The 17,312-nt window shown below is 41.4% G+C and overlaps 1 protein-coding gene across 2 annotated transcripts in view; it reads right to left on the bottom strand.

Annotated features, from left to right (window-relative positions):
- Positions 1-1,535: 1,535 nt before the first annotated feature.
- The window catches only part of ZBTB41 (zinc finger and BTB domain containing 41), a 660,593-nt gene continuing 644,816 nt past the window's right edge, over positions 1,536-17,312 (bottom strand). For both annotated transcript variants that reach the window (XM_044080254.1, XM_044080256.1), the window contains one exon: positions 1,536-2,548. In XM_044080254.1, coding sequence (XP_043936189.1) covers positions 1,872-2,548 — 677 coding nt within the window. In that variant the 3' untranslated portion in view covers positions 1,536-1,871. The remainder of the gene's footprint in view (positions 2,549-17,312) is intronic.

Raw genomic sequence — 17,312 nt, forward strand, 5'->3', positions numbered from 1 at the left:
GCCATTAGCCTAGTAACATCCTATGATCCCATATACTTATAGTTAATAAATGTAAATAAAACAATATAGTAAATAATTTTGCAAAAAATTGTACCTGAAACCCATTGTGGATATGTTAGAACAGTGGCAAAACAAACAAAGGGGACAGTCACGTGCCAAGCCAAAATGAGAAAACAAGTATGCCTCTCTGCAACAATAATTTGCCTGCTACTATTACACTAATACAAGTTAGAAGCCAGGTTGAAAAATGAACATGATGAAAATATATGAAATAGCACAAATGCTATTTTTGATGGAAGAAAACTGAACTCCATCCCTGTTGAGTGATGAGACCCAATTACTAGAAAGGGAGTTGAAAGCATCCAGATCTGGTCATTGCTGATTATAAGTCTCAGATTGGGGGAGAAAAAAATGAAAAAAAAAATGAACATGGAAGCAAGTTCTATATATGTGCATACTACTGCCTGAGAGTTTCAGATTAGGACCTGCAATCCCAAAAAGAGTTTCCTTGTCAACATCTGCCAGTCTTTCCCTTTCAATCATCATCAAAGATAGAGAAATAAAAAAGTCAAATTATCCCAGAGAAAAATATGAATAGTCTTCCCATTTATCCCCCTTTCAGTGTTCCTGAAAATATAACACTACCTACAATTACTCGAGAAGAAGAGAGAGCTCTCTGGGACAGTCACATTGTTTCCATCTGGCCTGCTATGACTGACACAGTTTGAGACGCCAGCTTGCTCAAAGGTTTAAAAAACAAACACTTTCACTCATACTTTAACTAGCATATGTCCCTCAGAGAAAACACAGGCAATGGCCTCTAAATAACTGCCGATAACAGGCAGCACAGCTACTGTAAAAACAGCAACAAATAAAATGCAACTAGTTCCTTTTCCTCAGTTTAAAAAGAGCTAAGTTTATAAAACAGTTTCTTTCAGTCAGTGAAAAACTACACTACAATTCTTTAATTTGATTTTTCTCCTATGCCTGCTGAAAATCTAGCTACATTCATTTCCCTTAATGGGTAACATCTGTGAACTTTCTGTTTTTGGCCTAACCTTGACCTTTATCTGCTGACATCAATGCTTACAGAAACACGAGCTAGGTACGCCTTCCCCTGTGTGCATAAATGCACCCACACAAATGAAGGCTACTGCATGAACACAGTTGGTCAAAGCCAAGTGCACGTCCCTAGGCCAGAGGGTCATACTGTACACCCCTTCTCCACCAGGTACTGGCACTGCAGTGGACTGATTCCCTATCCTAGGAATGGGAGAGCTAGCACTGGACAATCACTTTCGCCTTCCTTCACCAGCTCCTCTGGTGCACAGATCACTATCTGATCTCTAATCACCTAGGTTTCAGTCAGGGGATTATTACTCAGCACCGCACAGTCAGTATCAGAGTCTCAGGATTTAGAAATATGACTTATTTACTAGCTGTATGTCTAGAAAGATGCAGCAAATCTAAAGCCAGAAAAACCTGTACAGCTGGTTTAAATATTATATAATGGATTGAAAGGATTTTCCCTGCCATCAAATTTCATGGGTTTCTTTTCCAGATTTTATTTCTGCTTACAATGTTTCTTATGATGGCATAATAAAACTAAGCAATGAAGGGCAAACATCCCAATCCAAATACTTCTGAAATTCATATATTGTTAAAAATGTGAGATAAACTTAGGATATCTGTAAAATTAAAGTTTAAAAATATTAACATCTGTACCACTTTACGTCATGCAGAGTACAAAGGTGCAGTCCATCACAGAGTGACTCCCATGTACTACTCTAAACAAATAAGTTTCCATGCTGACACATTACAACATTATCATGAAGCGGTGAGCTGGTTCATGAAATGTTTTCAAAATCATACTATGGGTGGTCAGTGTTCAGGCTCTGAACGGAAGCACTGCTAGCGGAAGCAGAATCCAGTCCTAGTAATGTGCCAAGGTACGACTGATCACGTGGGTCTAACATCTGATCGGCCCGAACGGGATGAACAATGTTTGCAGGCTGAGGAGTAAGGGTGTATTTCTCCAGGAAGGCAAGATCTGTAGCCCTCTGATAATCTGTCTGCTGAGGCTGCTGCTGGTGGGGAAGTATACCATGTGACTGAGGTGATAATGAAGCCGAATGATGAACTGGATCTGCCTGAGCAGAAACATCAGACATCTGCACAGGCACAAGGATAACTGGCACACACACATCTCCAGAAATGTTCGGTAACATTTGTTTGGCTTCTGTCTGATAAACCTTGGTGGTTTCCACGTACTCCTTAGCTTCAGTCTGGTAGACTTTAGAATCAGATGCATAGTGGACAGGTAAGGTTACCAGTTTATCTTCTGGTTCACGTACAGGTGAACGTCCAGCATTCTTTGATCCATGCACATGATCCATATGATACTTCAGCTTATCTTTTCGTTTAAATGTTGCACTACAGTCTGTACAGTTGAATGGACGGGCATCTGAGTGAATGACCATATGTTTAGTTAATGTCTTCTTAATTCTAAAGGACTGGTTACAGATATGACACGTATAAGGCTTCTCACCTGAAAAGAAAAACAAAACTTAAGTTAACAAATGGTAAAACAAGTATTTTTTTTATTTTTGCTACAGAATGATCTTCATACAAGCTTCATTTCAAAATGCTTCAAAATAGTTTAAATTAATATTTTCTTATCAACACAAACTTCTTGCTCTTATTTTTAACACAAACAGACTACAGCAGATATGTATGTATACTATAAGCAATAATACCTGTAAAAACTGTAATAAGCTAAGAAAAATGTAAGCATCCTTTCAGAAGGTAAATGTGGAAGAAGCAAACTAAGTTGAACTAAAGCTGTACTGAATTTAAAAAATAGGCAATTCTTTAAAAGATAACAGTAAAAAAGTTGCACTGTTCTTGTCTTTTTCATAAATGTAGTGACATATATAAAAATTATACATTTGCTACTATGGAAATGCAGTACTGTTTGAAAATGAAATGAACTCTGCTACGCACATACTGGCAGTTCTAAATAACTATCTAAACAGATCAATGTTTTCAGCCTTAACTGACCTTTGTCAGATCTAACTCCTGTTTACGACATGCATTGTTTATATTTATGCTTTAACACATAGTTCATTGTCAATTCGTTTGAGTTGGAGTCAGGATAGGTCTCATCTTCCATTCCTGTTGTGTATATCTACTCCTATTGGTAGCTAATAGGTTTTAACTTATATGCTACATTCCCATCCAATGTAGCTAATACCTAATTGATATACAGACACTTTACATACCAATTGTCACTGGGTATGCGCATCCATTGTAAGGCAATAAATAGATGTCATTTGCCATATTAAAATGGCCAACAAGTACAACCAAATGCATGACAACCAGTCAATTTATAACCCTTAAATGTTATACTGTTGTAATCATAATTGCAGTTAATCAGGACTATGATAGTTGTCCCACTGACTTGATGTATCTACGTTGCATCCTGCATGTCAGGTGATACACAACCCTTTCCATGAAAGCAAGAATATATCTGGTAATATATCAATTATAAGTAATATGCCAATAACCATACAAGGACTCCACACGTGCTAGGTCTAAGACAACTTACATCATTTGTGACAGTGGACTGAAGAGGGTTAAATATGACTAACTCCTATTCCAGTATGCTCCAGATAATGGCAAAAGTTGTAATCTGCCTATAACTGAGCCATGTATAGTTCACAGATTCTTATTATAGTGCTACGAAGAATTAGGTATCATATGAAGATAGGTCCACTGCCAATATTCATACATACTGAAACTGTGCAGATGTTGCAGGTTGTAAAACTAACACAACTTCAGCCTGTGGTAGGAGAGTAAACATGTGAATCTTTGTTGAATAGACACTTAATCTGAATGTGTGAAACTAGAGCTAAATTATAGGAAATCATGAATCTATTCAGGAAAGGAAGGCGCCATAGTCTTGAGGGGCCCTTAACCTGAGACTAGAGAGGTTCATTACAAAAACTTCAGAGATAAGAGTTGGGTTGGGTGATTATGCTGATATAAAGGAAAATGAATAATATGACCTTGAGGGAAAAAAACTTCCGTAGGTTATTAAAATTAATATAAGTAAGTAAAATGAAAAACTCAGGAATCTAAAATGATTTCCCCTACCAATAAGTAGGTGTGTAAAAAAACACACAATGCGATTAAGCACATTCATACCTTTTGACCATACCAAATTCCTCGGTATTTGCTGGTTTTGAGGGCAAAATAATGAGGTGCCACAAATTCACGCGTGGCCCCTTTAATTCCCAATTTTTTATTTTTTTTTTTTTTTTGTATTGCAACTTTAAATTTGTAGCTGACGTCACCACGCATATCCAGCCAACAGGGGCATGCATGATGACATCAGCTACTGCCTGTTGGATTCTGTGTCTGTGAATATTTATTTTAAGCTGTTTTGGAGGGAGGAAAATAGGGAATGGCAGTTATGTACAAGTTCTGCAGAGCACCCAACCACACACGTCTGCCTGCCCAATGACACACGTCTGCCTCAGCCTCCAGGTAAGAAACAAGAATTGTATTTTTATCAGATACGCTCGTCGTTTTGTTATTGTAAGTGCACTCCATTCTTACTTACTCTTATCAGATACACTGCTGGCCCATTTTGTTATTTTAAGTGCACTCACTCCTGCTTACTCTTATCAGATACGCTGCCAGCCCGTTTTGTTAACGGCATTACTTACTGCTTACTTTATCACCATTGTTTTTGGACTTTATTTTAAGGTACATTTACCCCCATTGTTTTCATTGTTTTTGGTGTGTGTAAGGCCATTCAGAAGGTGCGGAAGGCATCCATTAAAGTGCAATCATTCAGAAGGTGCATTTTGCATTTATCGGTCATTCAGAAGGAAGGTGTGTGTGCTGACCCGTTTTGTTATTGTAAACGTACTCACTCCTGCTTAGTCTTATCAGATACACTGCCAGCTTGTTTTGTTAATGGCATTGCTTACTTTATCACCGTTGTTTTTGGACTTTAGTTGTATTTTAAGTTGCATTTATCACCATTGTTTTTGGTGTGTGTAGGGAGTTCTGGCCATTCAGAACGTGTGGAAGACATCCGTTAAGTTGCAGTCACTGCATTTATTGGTCATTAGGAAGAGGTGGGTGTGTGTGTGTGTGTGTGTGTGTGTGTGTGTGTGTGTGTGTGTGTGTGTGTGTGTGTGTGTGTGTAAAATGTCCCAGTTGAATATACCTGGTAGCTACAGTTACACAGGCTCAAACCCTGTACCTTGGATACAGGCAGCAAGAGCCTGAATTCCCTACCCACCACCACTTGTGAAAGCTGTCCAGAATTTTGCCTCGTATTTTTTTTCTGCTCCTCATAAAATCTGTGGTTTTCTGGATTTTTGTGGCAAATCACTGAGGATTGAATTCACTAAATAATTACAGCCATTTGAATTTCACACTTCATATTCTTCAGAAAATACATGATAACACAAAACCTTTTAGTCTAGTAATTTTCTAAGTTTATACGATCAATATTTGAAATTTGTCCGTATTTTGGGGCTGTATTCCCCCATTATTGGCTTTGTCCAGGTTTTTTGTGCTAAGAGGTTGAGAGCTATGGTGAGAACTGAATTCACTAAATGATAGACATTTAAGTTTCAGTCTTCCTATCTTTCAGCAAATGCATGGTGGTAACACAACATTTTATTCTAGCAACTTTCCAAGATTATACAAGCTATGTTTAAAATGTGTCCCTGGATTTTGGGCTTTTGTCCCCCCAATAAATTTTGGCTTTTTCCAGATTTCTTGTGCTGCAAAGTTGAGAGATACAGTTGAGTGTCGAGTGGATTTTGCAAGGAGCTGAGACCTTCAGGTGAAGAGAAGTTTAGTGCTGCTTATGCCAAGTCTCCTTGCATTCTTAGTTGCACAACAGGTAGAATATTTGCTTTTGATGCAGAAGGCTGTGGGTTCTAATCACACAGTATGTAGATGTATTGCTGATACTGTACTGTGTTTTACTTTTAAAGAGGGTGGATGCTGCAGTCCTGAGAATGTCCTCTTTGGCATCGATAACTAGTAACTATGAACCTGTTAGTGGTTTGCCATCCATTCTCTATTGCAATATTACTAGCTTATCATTTTTTTAATGTAACATAGGCAATTTATTATTCCTCAAGGGCAACAGGCACTTTATTTGTAGATTAAACAATAAAATATAAAGTTGTTTGCTAGCAGCGACCTCTTCATTAGTTACAGATCTTTTTAATGTAGAATTATTTCAATGACTTTTACTTCTGCAGAGATTGTGAATATTTACTGATACTGGTAGATTGTAGAAGTTTGAGTAGACTTTTATGATGGAAATGTTCTGAACTTGGGAGTTTTGTCATTATTGGTTCATGCATTTTGTTTCATTGCTTACTGGAAAAATGTTCAAAACAATAAATTTAAAATGCGCTCTAACAACTGTACTGTATTATACTAGGAATATACTTTAATACAATCAGGAAGGTGTATCAAAGAACACATGAATGTTTCATGTGCAAGGGGCCTATGATTTGAAAACAGCCCAAACGTAATCTTTATCTACCACTGGCCAGATGCATTTTCTTTGAATGTGGGTTTCAATGCCGTTTCAATTAATGTGAGTTTCAAGGGCAGAGAAGTTTTAATGCTAAGTCTATTTTCATTGTGAGACCGCATTGCTTTGTTTAGCAGATGTCTATTAGTGTTTGTGCTGCAAAATGTAAAATACAAATTTTAAATGAAATCCAAATCATTGTAGAAGTAAAGCAGTATGCACATTACAGTGTTAATGGTAAATGGGGCCAAATAGCCAAGCAATGGGGCACTGGAATGGCTGCAGGGAGGAGGGCTGTGTATGGGGGGGCCCCATTCAACCATGATTATGTGGGGGGGGTGGCGGCAAACTGACAGCCCCAGCGGCACAAACTGTTGCTACGCCACTGATCAGTAGGCCATGGAAAATGACTTTTGGAGGTCCTAGCAAATTATAATATTAAAAACCAACAAAGAGATGTAAGAGCAAACAACAAAAACTCAAACCACACAAAAAGTTCGCTTTTGGAGAACCAAATAAGGGAATGAGACCGAAGCCAGATATAATCCAAAATGTTGAAATCTATTTATTCAAAGGCCACAAAAGAATAAAAATCTTATATTATTATTTTGCTAACATTAGAATACTGCCTACCATTAAATGCCCTACGTTTACCATAAAACTCACATTCTAGAAGTCAACAAAATCAAAATCCTGAGTTTCATCATCTTCACCTTTCCCAGTGAACATCATTGCTACACATTAAAAAAATGGTTACCATTTACTACAGGGTCTGGGGGCATACTTTGGTTGTCTGCTCTTCAGTTTGTGTTTGAAAGTCAATATGCCACAATTCCATTGGAGTGGGTGGGGTTACATAATTATGTATGCAACGTTTATGTTAATCAGCATACAGATTTGTATCTATTTTTCATGGGGCTTGTCCAGATTTTTGATGTTTCCAGGTTGAGAGGTATGAGCGCATTCATATGGTTAACTCCACTAAATAATAAATGCGTATACAAGACAAAGTTGATGTTGAGACCAAAAGAAAATAAAGCACCATATTCAGTAACATTAAACAATGAGTGCATGTAAATCACTAATAAATCCTTATATAAATTACTGGAGAAAATTTTTAAAATATATGCTTATTAGAAACACTAATCCTGGCACACACATTAGAAATTAGACTAAGAAAATGCTGTTTCAGAAGACAGTGTTACACATAAACTAATCAGTTCTTCTAAACCAGTGATGTTAACTTACTAATATTTTCACTCTGGTCCTATAGTACTTAACCTACCCACATATAATACACACACTCACACAAATATATATATATATATATATATATATATATATATATATATATATCTATAGAGGGGGGTGTCAGTTGGAGAATTCTGGATTGCCCAGACATTTGTCTCTAAGAACTCTATATATTTTATTCCGATATTGAAATCTAGTGACAGACTGTGTGCATTATATCTTTAGCTAAAATCAATTAGGGCCTAGACAGTCACAGTTTACTATGACATCTTTGTGTTCAGAACTTTTACTTTACATTTCTTGGGCAATATTACGCCTGTTTGCATATGTACTTTTCAGGTGAAAAGCTTTACTTTAAGTAAAGGGTTTTATTACACAGTTTTAAATGTTTGTGATTTATTTATCTATGACCTCAACCGTATGCATCATTAATCTGTTGTACTGGACACTGGTTGAGATTCAGAAACATTTGCTGCAGTGTGGTCAGGTGAGTGATCAGGTGTAGGCTGGAGTGCCATTCAAAGACACACTCAATATGAGGCCAAGTAGCAAAGGTGCTCGCAGTGTACGTTAATGGCTGTATAAGCAGGTGCTAATGAGCAACAGTATTAAAATAAGGGGCTTCATGTATGAAAGGAGGTAAACCAAGATGGCAAAGTGATTCAGAAATATATAAAGAGTGCAGCTTGGGGTGTGAGCACTAGTGACAAAGACCACAGTGAAATCCTCATGTACATGCAGTGCAATTGCAGAAATATACTAAGAATTGCCACAGCATTAATGAATGTGTATACATAACAAGTTGGCTATTACTGCCACTACAAGTCACAGTGTTGTGCACTGTCTCCATAACAGGCGCAGTGTCATCCGACAAGCTTAACATTTCATGGCCTTCATGACACTGACATTAAGGACCTGTAGAGAATGGACAGGAACACTATACAGGAGCTGACAGATGTGTCACCATCTTCTGGCCTGTGGAAGTCACAGATTGCCCACTTCAGTAGATACATAAGCATATACTAGCTACAGAGATCTTTCAGCAATCACAAGGGGACCCACTGGAAGTAACTCAGGTAGCTGCCTCGGGAATACTCTATCAGTTCCCCAAAGTCATGCTGTAAAACATGAGGTTTCTATATACCACAAAGGAGACTGCCAATATTATGGGGGATTTTTATAATACATGTAACCTTTATCAGCCGTTCGTGAGGGAGTCTTCCCTCACTGGCATCTTACTGGCAAAGTCAAATATGTCCTGGAGCCCTGGTTAATGACACCCTTCCGAAATCCCAGACTGTAATAGACCAGAGATACAACTATGCCCTATCACAAACCTGGGTTATTGTGCAGCATGTGTTTGGGCTGCAAAAGGCATACTTTTGCTTCATGGATGTATCTGGTGGTACCCTGCAGTATGACTCTGGCACATATAATAATATATTTCTGTGTGTCAGCCAGTGCTATGACATAGAGGGCTAAATCTCTGACTACAGCCCAGCTAACTCTGGTTCAATTAGTGGTTTGGGCAACTGACGGACATGCCCATCCTGGCATGGTGGACAAACACTTGCTAGCATCTTGTGGTCAACACCTGGTGGTGACTTGGGGCCATGTTTCTATAGGTAGTATAGGAGGGAGTATTGGCTGATTAGCAGCAGACACAAGATGATATGCCAGCATGCCTCCACTGCATGTCTGCTCCCAGATGTACATGTGCATGTGGAGAGGAGTAGGGAAAGAGTAAAGTATAGCATAAAACACTCCTGGCAGTAATTTGATGCTGATCTGGAGTCTTTGTTCTTCTCACCAGCCCTAGATGTAAGGACAGGTAGAGTCTGGGAGAGACTAAAGGCAGGTCTGGTAGTTCTGGTGAAAGAGGAGAGAAGACACTGGCAGCCAATGGTCAGCTGTAGGATCAAAATATATATATTTTCTGTGTGTGCAATATTATACAATTTGAAAATGAAGAGGTGGCTGCAGCAATGAAATCAACCGCAGAATGAGCATCTCCCAGCACACCAGGCAGTAGATGCTAAAATGAGGAGAAGTCAGTGGAGGACTGAGTAGCAGGAACAGAACAAGATAGGCACAGTACATTATTGCAATTGCTGGCACACAGCTTCAACCCATAATAAAGTATATATTACAGCAAAAGTAATGAATGCAAAACCAATACTGGACTGTGTTTACCCATGCACAGACTGGCCACACTGCCTGTCAGACATTAGCAACCCAAGTAACAAAGTATAAAGGGCATGACACAGTTATCAGCATAATGGGGTTGGCTTAACAGTTATGATGTTTGAACCTCAGAGACAAAAGGCACAGGGTTTGGTTCTCACCTTGGGAAGCATAGCATGGCTAGGTGTAAAAAGGCCCCTGGGGTCATTAGCCTAGTACAAACCTAAATAGTGCATTACCATGACCAGATGGGGAAGGGAATACAAGTGTACAATGTCTTCCACAGGAAAATGTGCGAGTGCTGTAGAAACAGAAAAAAAAATGACTGCACTGTATATGTGAGGTGGAGCTGAAAAGAATTACTGCAAAAGACTTTGTGATGATCCAGTGTCACTGGCTGTCTGAGTCTGTGAGACAATGAGTGCTGTTGTGGGGTGTGTGTGTGTGTGTGTGTGTGTGTGTGTGTGTGTGTGTGTGTGTGTGTGTGTGTGTGCGTGCACGCGCTGGGACACATAGCTGCTCAATCTAATGTCCGAGTCATACATTGAAGAAGAAAGTACAGTTTTGTACCTACCATAAATGTAGATGTTCGAGTGCTAATACAGCTGCAGTAATTACAGATGGGTTCTCTGCCGTCAGGCGGGTCCTCGGTCGGCCGAATTCCAAAGTCTAGGTCCGGCGTCGGTTGTTGTCGCTTTCTTTCCTGACGTCAGTGCGACAGGGGTATATACGACACAGCTGACGCCATGTTCTTCAGTCTTTCTTGCCCCAGATGTCAGGTGCCCCCAGAAGGAAGGCAATACATAAATTATATATAATCATGCAATGCAATATAATCAAAAATCAGTAATTGCAAGCAAATACACCATAGAAGGATAACCCAATCAGGTTGTATGAGGAGGTGTTAGCCACTAGGCCTTTACCAAGAGGGGAAGGAGGGAGGGAAACCTGTACTGCAGCTGTATTAGCACTCGAACATCTACATTTATGGTAGGTACAAAACTGTACTATGTTCATCGTGCATACAGCTGCAGTAATTACAGATGGGTAGAATCCCAAAGCTACGCACAGGGTGGTAGGCACTAGGTGGAACTGGGAGCAGCCAGAATGCCCTGCAACACAGCAGTGGCAAAGCCTGCTCTAGTTTTGGAGTATAAAGGCAGGTGGTAGTGTTTTGTGAAGGTATGCACAGAACTCCAAGTGGCTGCCTCCAAAATATCTTTGGTAGGGACTCCTCTGAGGAAGGCTGTAGAGGTAGCTGTGGCCCTTGTGGAGTGGGATCTGATGCCTGTAGGAACAGGTTTGCCATGAAAGGAGTAACAAGACCGTATGCAGTGGCCTATCCATTTTGAAATTGTCTGTTTGGAAATTGGCTTTCCTTGAGCTCCTACAGCATAGGGCAGAAAGAGTTGTTCTGATTTCCTGAAAGGCTTTGTTCGGTCCAAATAGTAACGTAGCTGTCTATGGATGTCTAAGGAATGTAGCAGCCTTTCCCCTTTCTTTTGTGGATTGGGGTAAAAGGTAGGTAAATGTATGGCCTAATTTAAAGCTACCCTGGATACTACCTTAGGCATAAATGACGGGTTGGTTCGTAGGGAAACCCTGTCCTGATGGAAGATGAGAAAGGGCTGCACAGCCACGAGGACTTGTAATTCCGAGACCCTACGAGCTGAGGTAATAGCCAGAAGGAAATCTGTTTTCCAGGACAAGTATTGCAAATCTGTTGAGGCAGCTGGTTCAAAAGGAGGCAATGTTAATTTTTCTAGAATGTAATTAAGATCCCATGCTGGTATTGGTTGTTTCCTTGGAGGTCTTATATTCTTAGCCCCTCTGAGGAACTGCCTTAAGAGTGGGTGAGAGAATAAGGGTGGATCTGTGTTGTATTCTGCAGAAATGGCTGAGGCATGGAATTTGATGGAGGAAAATGAAAGTCCACTGTTCAACAGCTCAGCTAGATACTGTAATATCTGAGGCAAATTCAGTTCTCTAGGATCCTGGCCCTTTTTCTCATTCCAGGCGCAAAACCGTTTCCATTTTGCGGAATAAGCTTTTCTAGTAGATGGCCTTCTGGCCTCCAGAATGACATCCTGCACCTCCTTGGAGAGTAGGGTCTGCTGTGGTGCTAAGGAATTTTCCATGCAGCCAGATTGAGTGTTTTCAGCTGACTGTGAAGAGTTTTGTAGCTGTGCTGAGTCAGGAGAAGAGGCATTAGAGGTAGTGTCCAGGGCGGAGAATGTGATAGGCTCCTCAGGAGTGGGTACCAGTGTTGTCTTGGCCAGTCTGGAGCAATCAGTATCATCTTTGGTCTGTCTGCTCTTGCTTTCAAGAGCACCTTGGTCAGTAAAGGTAAAGGTGGGAAGGCGTAAGCTCTCCTTGCTGCCCAACTGAAAGAAAGGGCGTCCACTCTCCAGGCCTTTGGATGGTATGTCCTTGAGCAAAATTTTGTCAATTGATGATTCTTGTGGGAGGCAAAGAGATCTATGTCTGGCCTTCCCCACGCTTGGATTATCATTGTAAACACTTGAGGATGCAACTGCCATTCGTGCGGGTCTATCATATTTCTGCTTAGATTATCTGCCAGCGTGTTTTCCAAACCTGGCAGGTACTGTGCTTGAAGCTCGATTTTCCATTCCAGAGCCATGTTCCAAAGTGACATGGCCAGCCTGCACAGGGGGTATGAATGTGTTCCTCCTTGTTTGTTTATGTAACACATTACTGTGGTGTTGTCTGTTCTTATCAATAATTGTCCTGGATGCAGGAGGTTCTTGAAAGCTGTAATTGTGTTTATTACTGCTAGCATTTCCTTTTGATTGATGTGAAGGTGCTTTTCTTTTTGGGACCATTTGCCCTGAATGCACCTGTCTGTCATGTGTGCCCCCCAGGCGTAGTCTGAGGCGTCTGTTGTGATGACTTGATTTGCTTGAGGCTTGCAGAATGGTAGACCTGTGTTTGTTTGGCATGCTTGGGCCCACCATAGGAATTCCTTTTGCAAACATGGAATTAATGGTAATATTGTTTCCAAACTGTGGCTGTGTTGAGACCATATGTTTTTTAGGTACCATTGAAGTTTCCTCATATGCAACTTTGCACATGGGATTAGAAGAATGCAAGATGCCATGAAGCCCAGAGCCTGCAGGATTTTCCTTGCAGTTAGCCTGGTACAATTTGCTAGCGTCCTGAAGTACTGAGTTAGTTGCCCCTGTTTTCCTGGCGTAAGATAGGCCATCTGGGTGTTTGTGTCCAAGTTGGAACCCAGGAAAATTATTTTCTGAGATGGTGTTAGTCTGGATTTCTCTTTGTTGACTGTGTAGCCCAGACAATTCAATAACCGTGTCACATAAGCCAGATGTTCCAGAAGAATGTGTTTGCTGTCCGCTTGGATCAGGCAATCATCCAAATAAGGGTAAATCTGTATCCCTTGAAGTCTGCAGTAGGCAATTACTGATGCCAGGCATTTTGTGAATACTCTGGGCGCAGTAGATAAGCCAAAGGGCAATGCAGAGAATTGATAGTGGATTGAACCTGCAAGAAATCTGAGGTATCTTCTGCAACTTTGTCTGATTGGGACATGCAGGTATGCCTCCTTGAGGTCCAATGTTACCAGCCAAGACTCCTTGCCCAGCATGGGAAGAAGCTGCTGTAAGGTGAGCATCTTGAATTTTGGTACAAGTAGAAAAGTGTTTAGGATGGATAAGTCCAAAATGGGTCTCCAATTGGTTCCCTTCCTTGGTACCTGGAATAGTCTGGAATAAAAGCCTTGACCTTGTTCGTGCATAGGTACCTCTTGAATAGCTTTCATGCCCATGAGCTTTGAAATTTGTATTTGAGCCTCTGCCCTTTGATTGTGTGGCAGGTTCGGCATGCCTCTCATTTTTGGAAGAGTGTGAAAATGAAATCTGTAGCCTCTGTTTATAATGTCCAGGATCCATTTGTCTTTTGTGACAATATGCCAATTGTTTGAAAATAGTGCCAGCTTTCCTCCCAAGGGTGCTGCCACCTGAGCCCCGCTTGGACTGCAAAGGGGAAAGTCATTGGGTTTGTTTCCTGTATTGTTGTGCACTGTCTTCGCCACCTTTTGGTGCTGGAGATTGCCATTGTCTGCCTCTATATGATCCTTGAGATTGTCCTCTGCCCCTTGTGCGCCTGTATCTACCTCTTTGGGGCTTGTCCGTTGCTGGAAAGGACCAGTTTTTTGAAGGCCAATTTCTGCTAAAACGTGGTGGTTGTACTTGTAGAAAGGCTTTGACAGTTTGCATAGATTTAGCTTTTTCTTCCATTTTCCGTAGTATCTCCTCAGCATTAGTACCAAATAATACATCCTTTTGTAAAGGAGCATCTAGTAGTTTAGCTTTAACATGATCAGGCAAGGTTTGTTCCCTAAGCCAAGCATGTCTACGAATGACTGATCCTGTAGCCGCAGCTCTACTTGAGGCCTCTAGAGCATCATAGCCACATTGTAAGGTGTGCTTACCCACTTGTTCTGCACCATGAATCATATCCTGTAACTCCTTCAAATCTGGTTGTTCAGGTTGTGACATTTTATTTGACATTTTATTCTTTAACTGTGATAACAGAAACTGCTGATATTTAAGCATATGGAACTGACAATTTGAGGCCCTCATGGCTAGGGTGGCCGAGGTATATACCTTTTTTCCCCACCTTTCTAAGGATCTAGACTCTCTCTCGGAAGGTAATGGATTCTTAGCAGTAGAGGCCTTGATTCCCTTGGGGCCTTGAGAAATGGTTTCAGGGTCAGCATTATGGCTTTTGTAAAGAAATTGGTGAGAGTTAGGAACTCTGTAGTACCTATCAGGCTTGACTGGAGCAGGAGGCAGGGAATCCGGATTAAGGGAAGCCTCCGAGTAAACATCATCAAGTATGTCCAAGACAGGAGGTATCGCCAGAGGTCTGTGCTGAGGAAGCAAAAGAAATTCCCTCAGCCTTTTCTTAGAATCGGAAAAATCTTGGCCTTCCCAATGGAAATGTTCCCTCAAGGTATGCAAGGTTTCCCCGAAAGAAAGGTCCTCTGGGGGGGATACAGAAGGGATGGACTGCTCTGCATCAGAATCTTCATAAGGGGAGTATGAATGCTCCTCTTCATCAGAATGTTCTGAAATAATGGAGCCCTGTTCGGAAGAGGGAGAATCTTCCTCCACTCTGGGTCTCTTGTCTGGAGGGGGTTGGGAACCTCTGATAAGAGTAATTAAATCCACAGCCATTTTGAGCATTTGTTTTTTAGGCATGGGGCCTGGAGATGGGCCCTGTGCAGCAGGCCTCTTGGGATGCATGGCTGATTTAGACTTAGTAAAGGCCTTTATGGAAAAGGAAGAAGAAGGTCTGAAGACACCCTGGGTGGAAGTGGACCTGTCCACATTAAGAGGCTCAACACTCACAGTGGCTTCGGTAGTAGTCAAGGTGTGGGCCGAGGAACCTGCAGTCTCAGTTACAGAAGACACCGCCCGAGAAGGGTTGTCGGTAGTCATGGGCTGCGTAGGCGCCTCGCTGAGAACCGGACCACGTGTAGCCGGTTTTGGCGTGGTGTCGGTGGAGACCGCGGACCTCGTGTGTCGGTCTTTGTCCTTGCGTTTTTTAGACAAAATGGTAGTCGGAGTCTCCGACGACATCTTATAATTAAAAGTTTTACCAAAAAAGTGTTGGGCGAACTCCGCCCGACGCTTAATAGTGCGTTTATTGAACGTAGCACAAAAGCGACAGCCTGAGACGTCGTGGTCTGGGCCTAAACAAGGTATACAGAGGGAATGGAAATCCTTATGCGGTATTTGCTTCCCACAAGAAATACAATTGTTAACTTTGTCTGACATCGGTCTGAGGCAAGAAAAGTTTCCCCAATGGGGTACTTAGCTTTAAAGAAGACTTCGGTTTCCAAATTTCCGTAATTTCAGGAGCTGGCCGACCGGCACTTGCGAACTGCTTCTGCTTCGGGCACCGCGCGGCAAAAAAGACTGAAGAACATGGCGTCGGCTGTGTCTTATATACCCATGTCGCATTGACGTAAGGAAAGAAAGCGACAACAACCGACGCCGGACCTAGACTTTGGAATTCGGCCGACCGAGGACCCGCCTGATGGCAGAGAACCCATCTGTAATTACTGCAGCTGTATGCACGATGAACATCAGACATCTAAGGAGTTTCAAGGGATCAGTCCTGGATAGAAGCAGGTGTGATGTGTGACAGAGAATAACTTCATTTCCCAGACTTGCCACTGTCATGACCTCATGGATGTCCTCTTCTACCTGTAGGCAACTTCATACCCTTCACATCAGAGTACTTTCTCGTGCATGGTCTGCCACATGCCATTCCACTAGGACATCACAGGGAAATATCTGCTGTGGTCACACACACACACACACACACACACACACACACACACACACACACACACACACACACACACACACACACACACCTAGTTTCATCCTGTTATGCAAGGAATCACCAAAAAGCACTATCAGGGTAAAACATGCATGATATGCAATACAGCTTCACTCTGGTTGCTATATTTCACACCTCTAACCCTGTATTGTACAAGTTCCAAAATGGCATGGTCCATCTCAAACCCTGTCACTGACCGCACTACTGAGATGCTCTATGTTGATCCCATAATTCTCATAGTGGGAAACAGGCATGACCATGAGGTACCAGCCAATATTCTCTGGTGGAAGACCTGGTGAATGGCCATGGCTTCAGAAGGTACTGGTACTTGCAGCACACCCTGGTGGTGTTCTCAGGAGAGTAAAATCTTCTCCATTTCCTGCATAAAGAACACCAGGACCTTCTGCTGGGGGACTCTAATAAGTGCCCACAGTACAAATTGGATGCCTGAAACTGTTTCAAAAGACAGGTTACTTCTTGAGATGTGCAGTAAGTAGATTTCAAACATTTATTTTAAAATAATTATCATGCCAGTATGAACTGAACTGCATTGCACTGTACTTACATGTGTACATACAGTGCAGTGTACTTACATGTGTATCTTTTTTGGTCACACAGCTCTGGAGGCCATTGTGAAGAATTGCTGTCAGTGTCAAGAAAGGTTGGCCTGCCTTTCCAGGCATGGAGTGAGTACACCTATTTCATACTGTACATTCTGAAGCCATTTATTTGTCAGAATCACAGCCTACTTATTGAACACACACCCACAGATATTTAAACTTCTTAGGTGGGTTCATAGTGGGGAATATGGTACTGCCTATTGTTTATTATCATAGGATCATTGGCGATTACTAGGCTATCGACCTACAGGTCATTTTAAGCCTAGCTGTTTGAACCCAATGTAATACAG

The sequence above is a fragment of the Protopterus annectens genome, chromosome 8.part0, assembly GCF_019279795.1.
Source record: "Protopterus annectens isolate FY-2018-M chromosome 8.part0, PAN1.0, whole genome shotgun sequence".
NCBI lineage: Eukaryota > Metazoa > Chordata > Ceratodontiformes > Protopteridae > Protopterus > Protopterus annectens.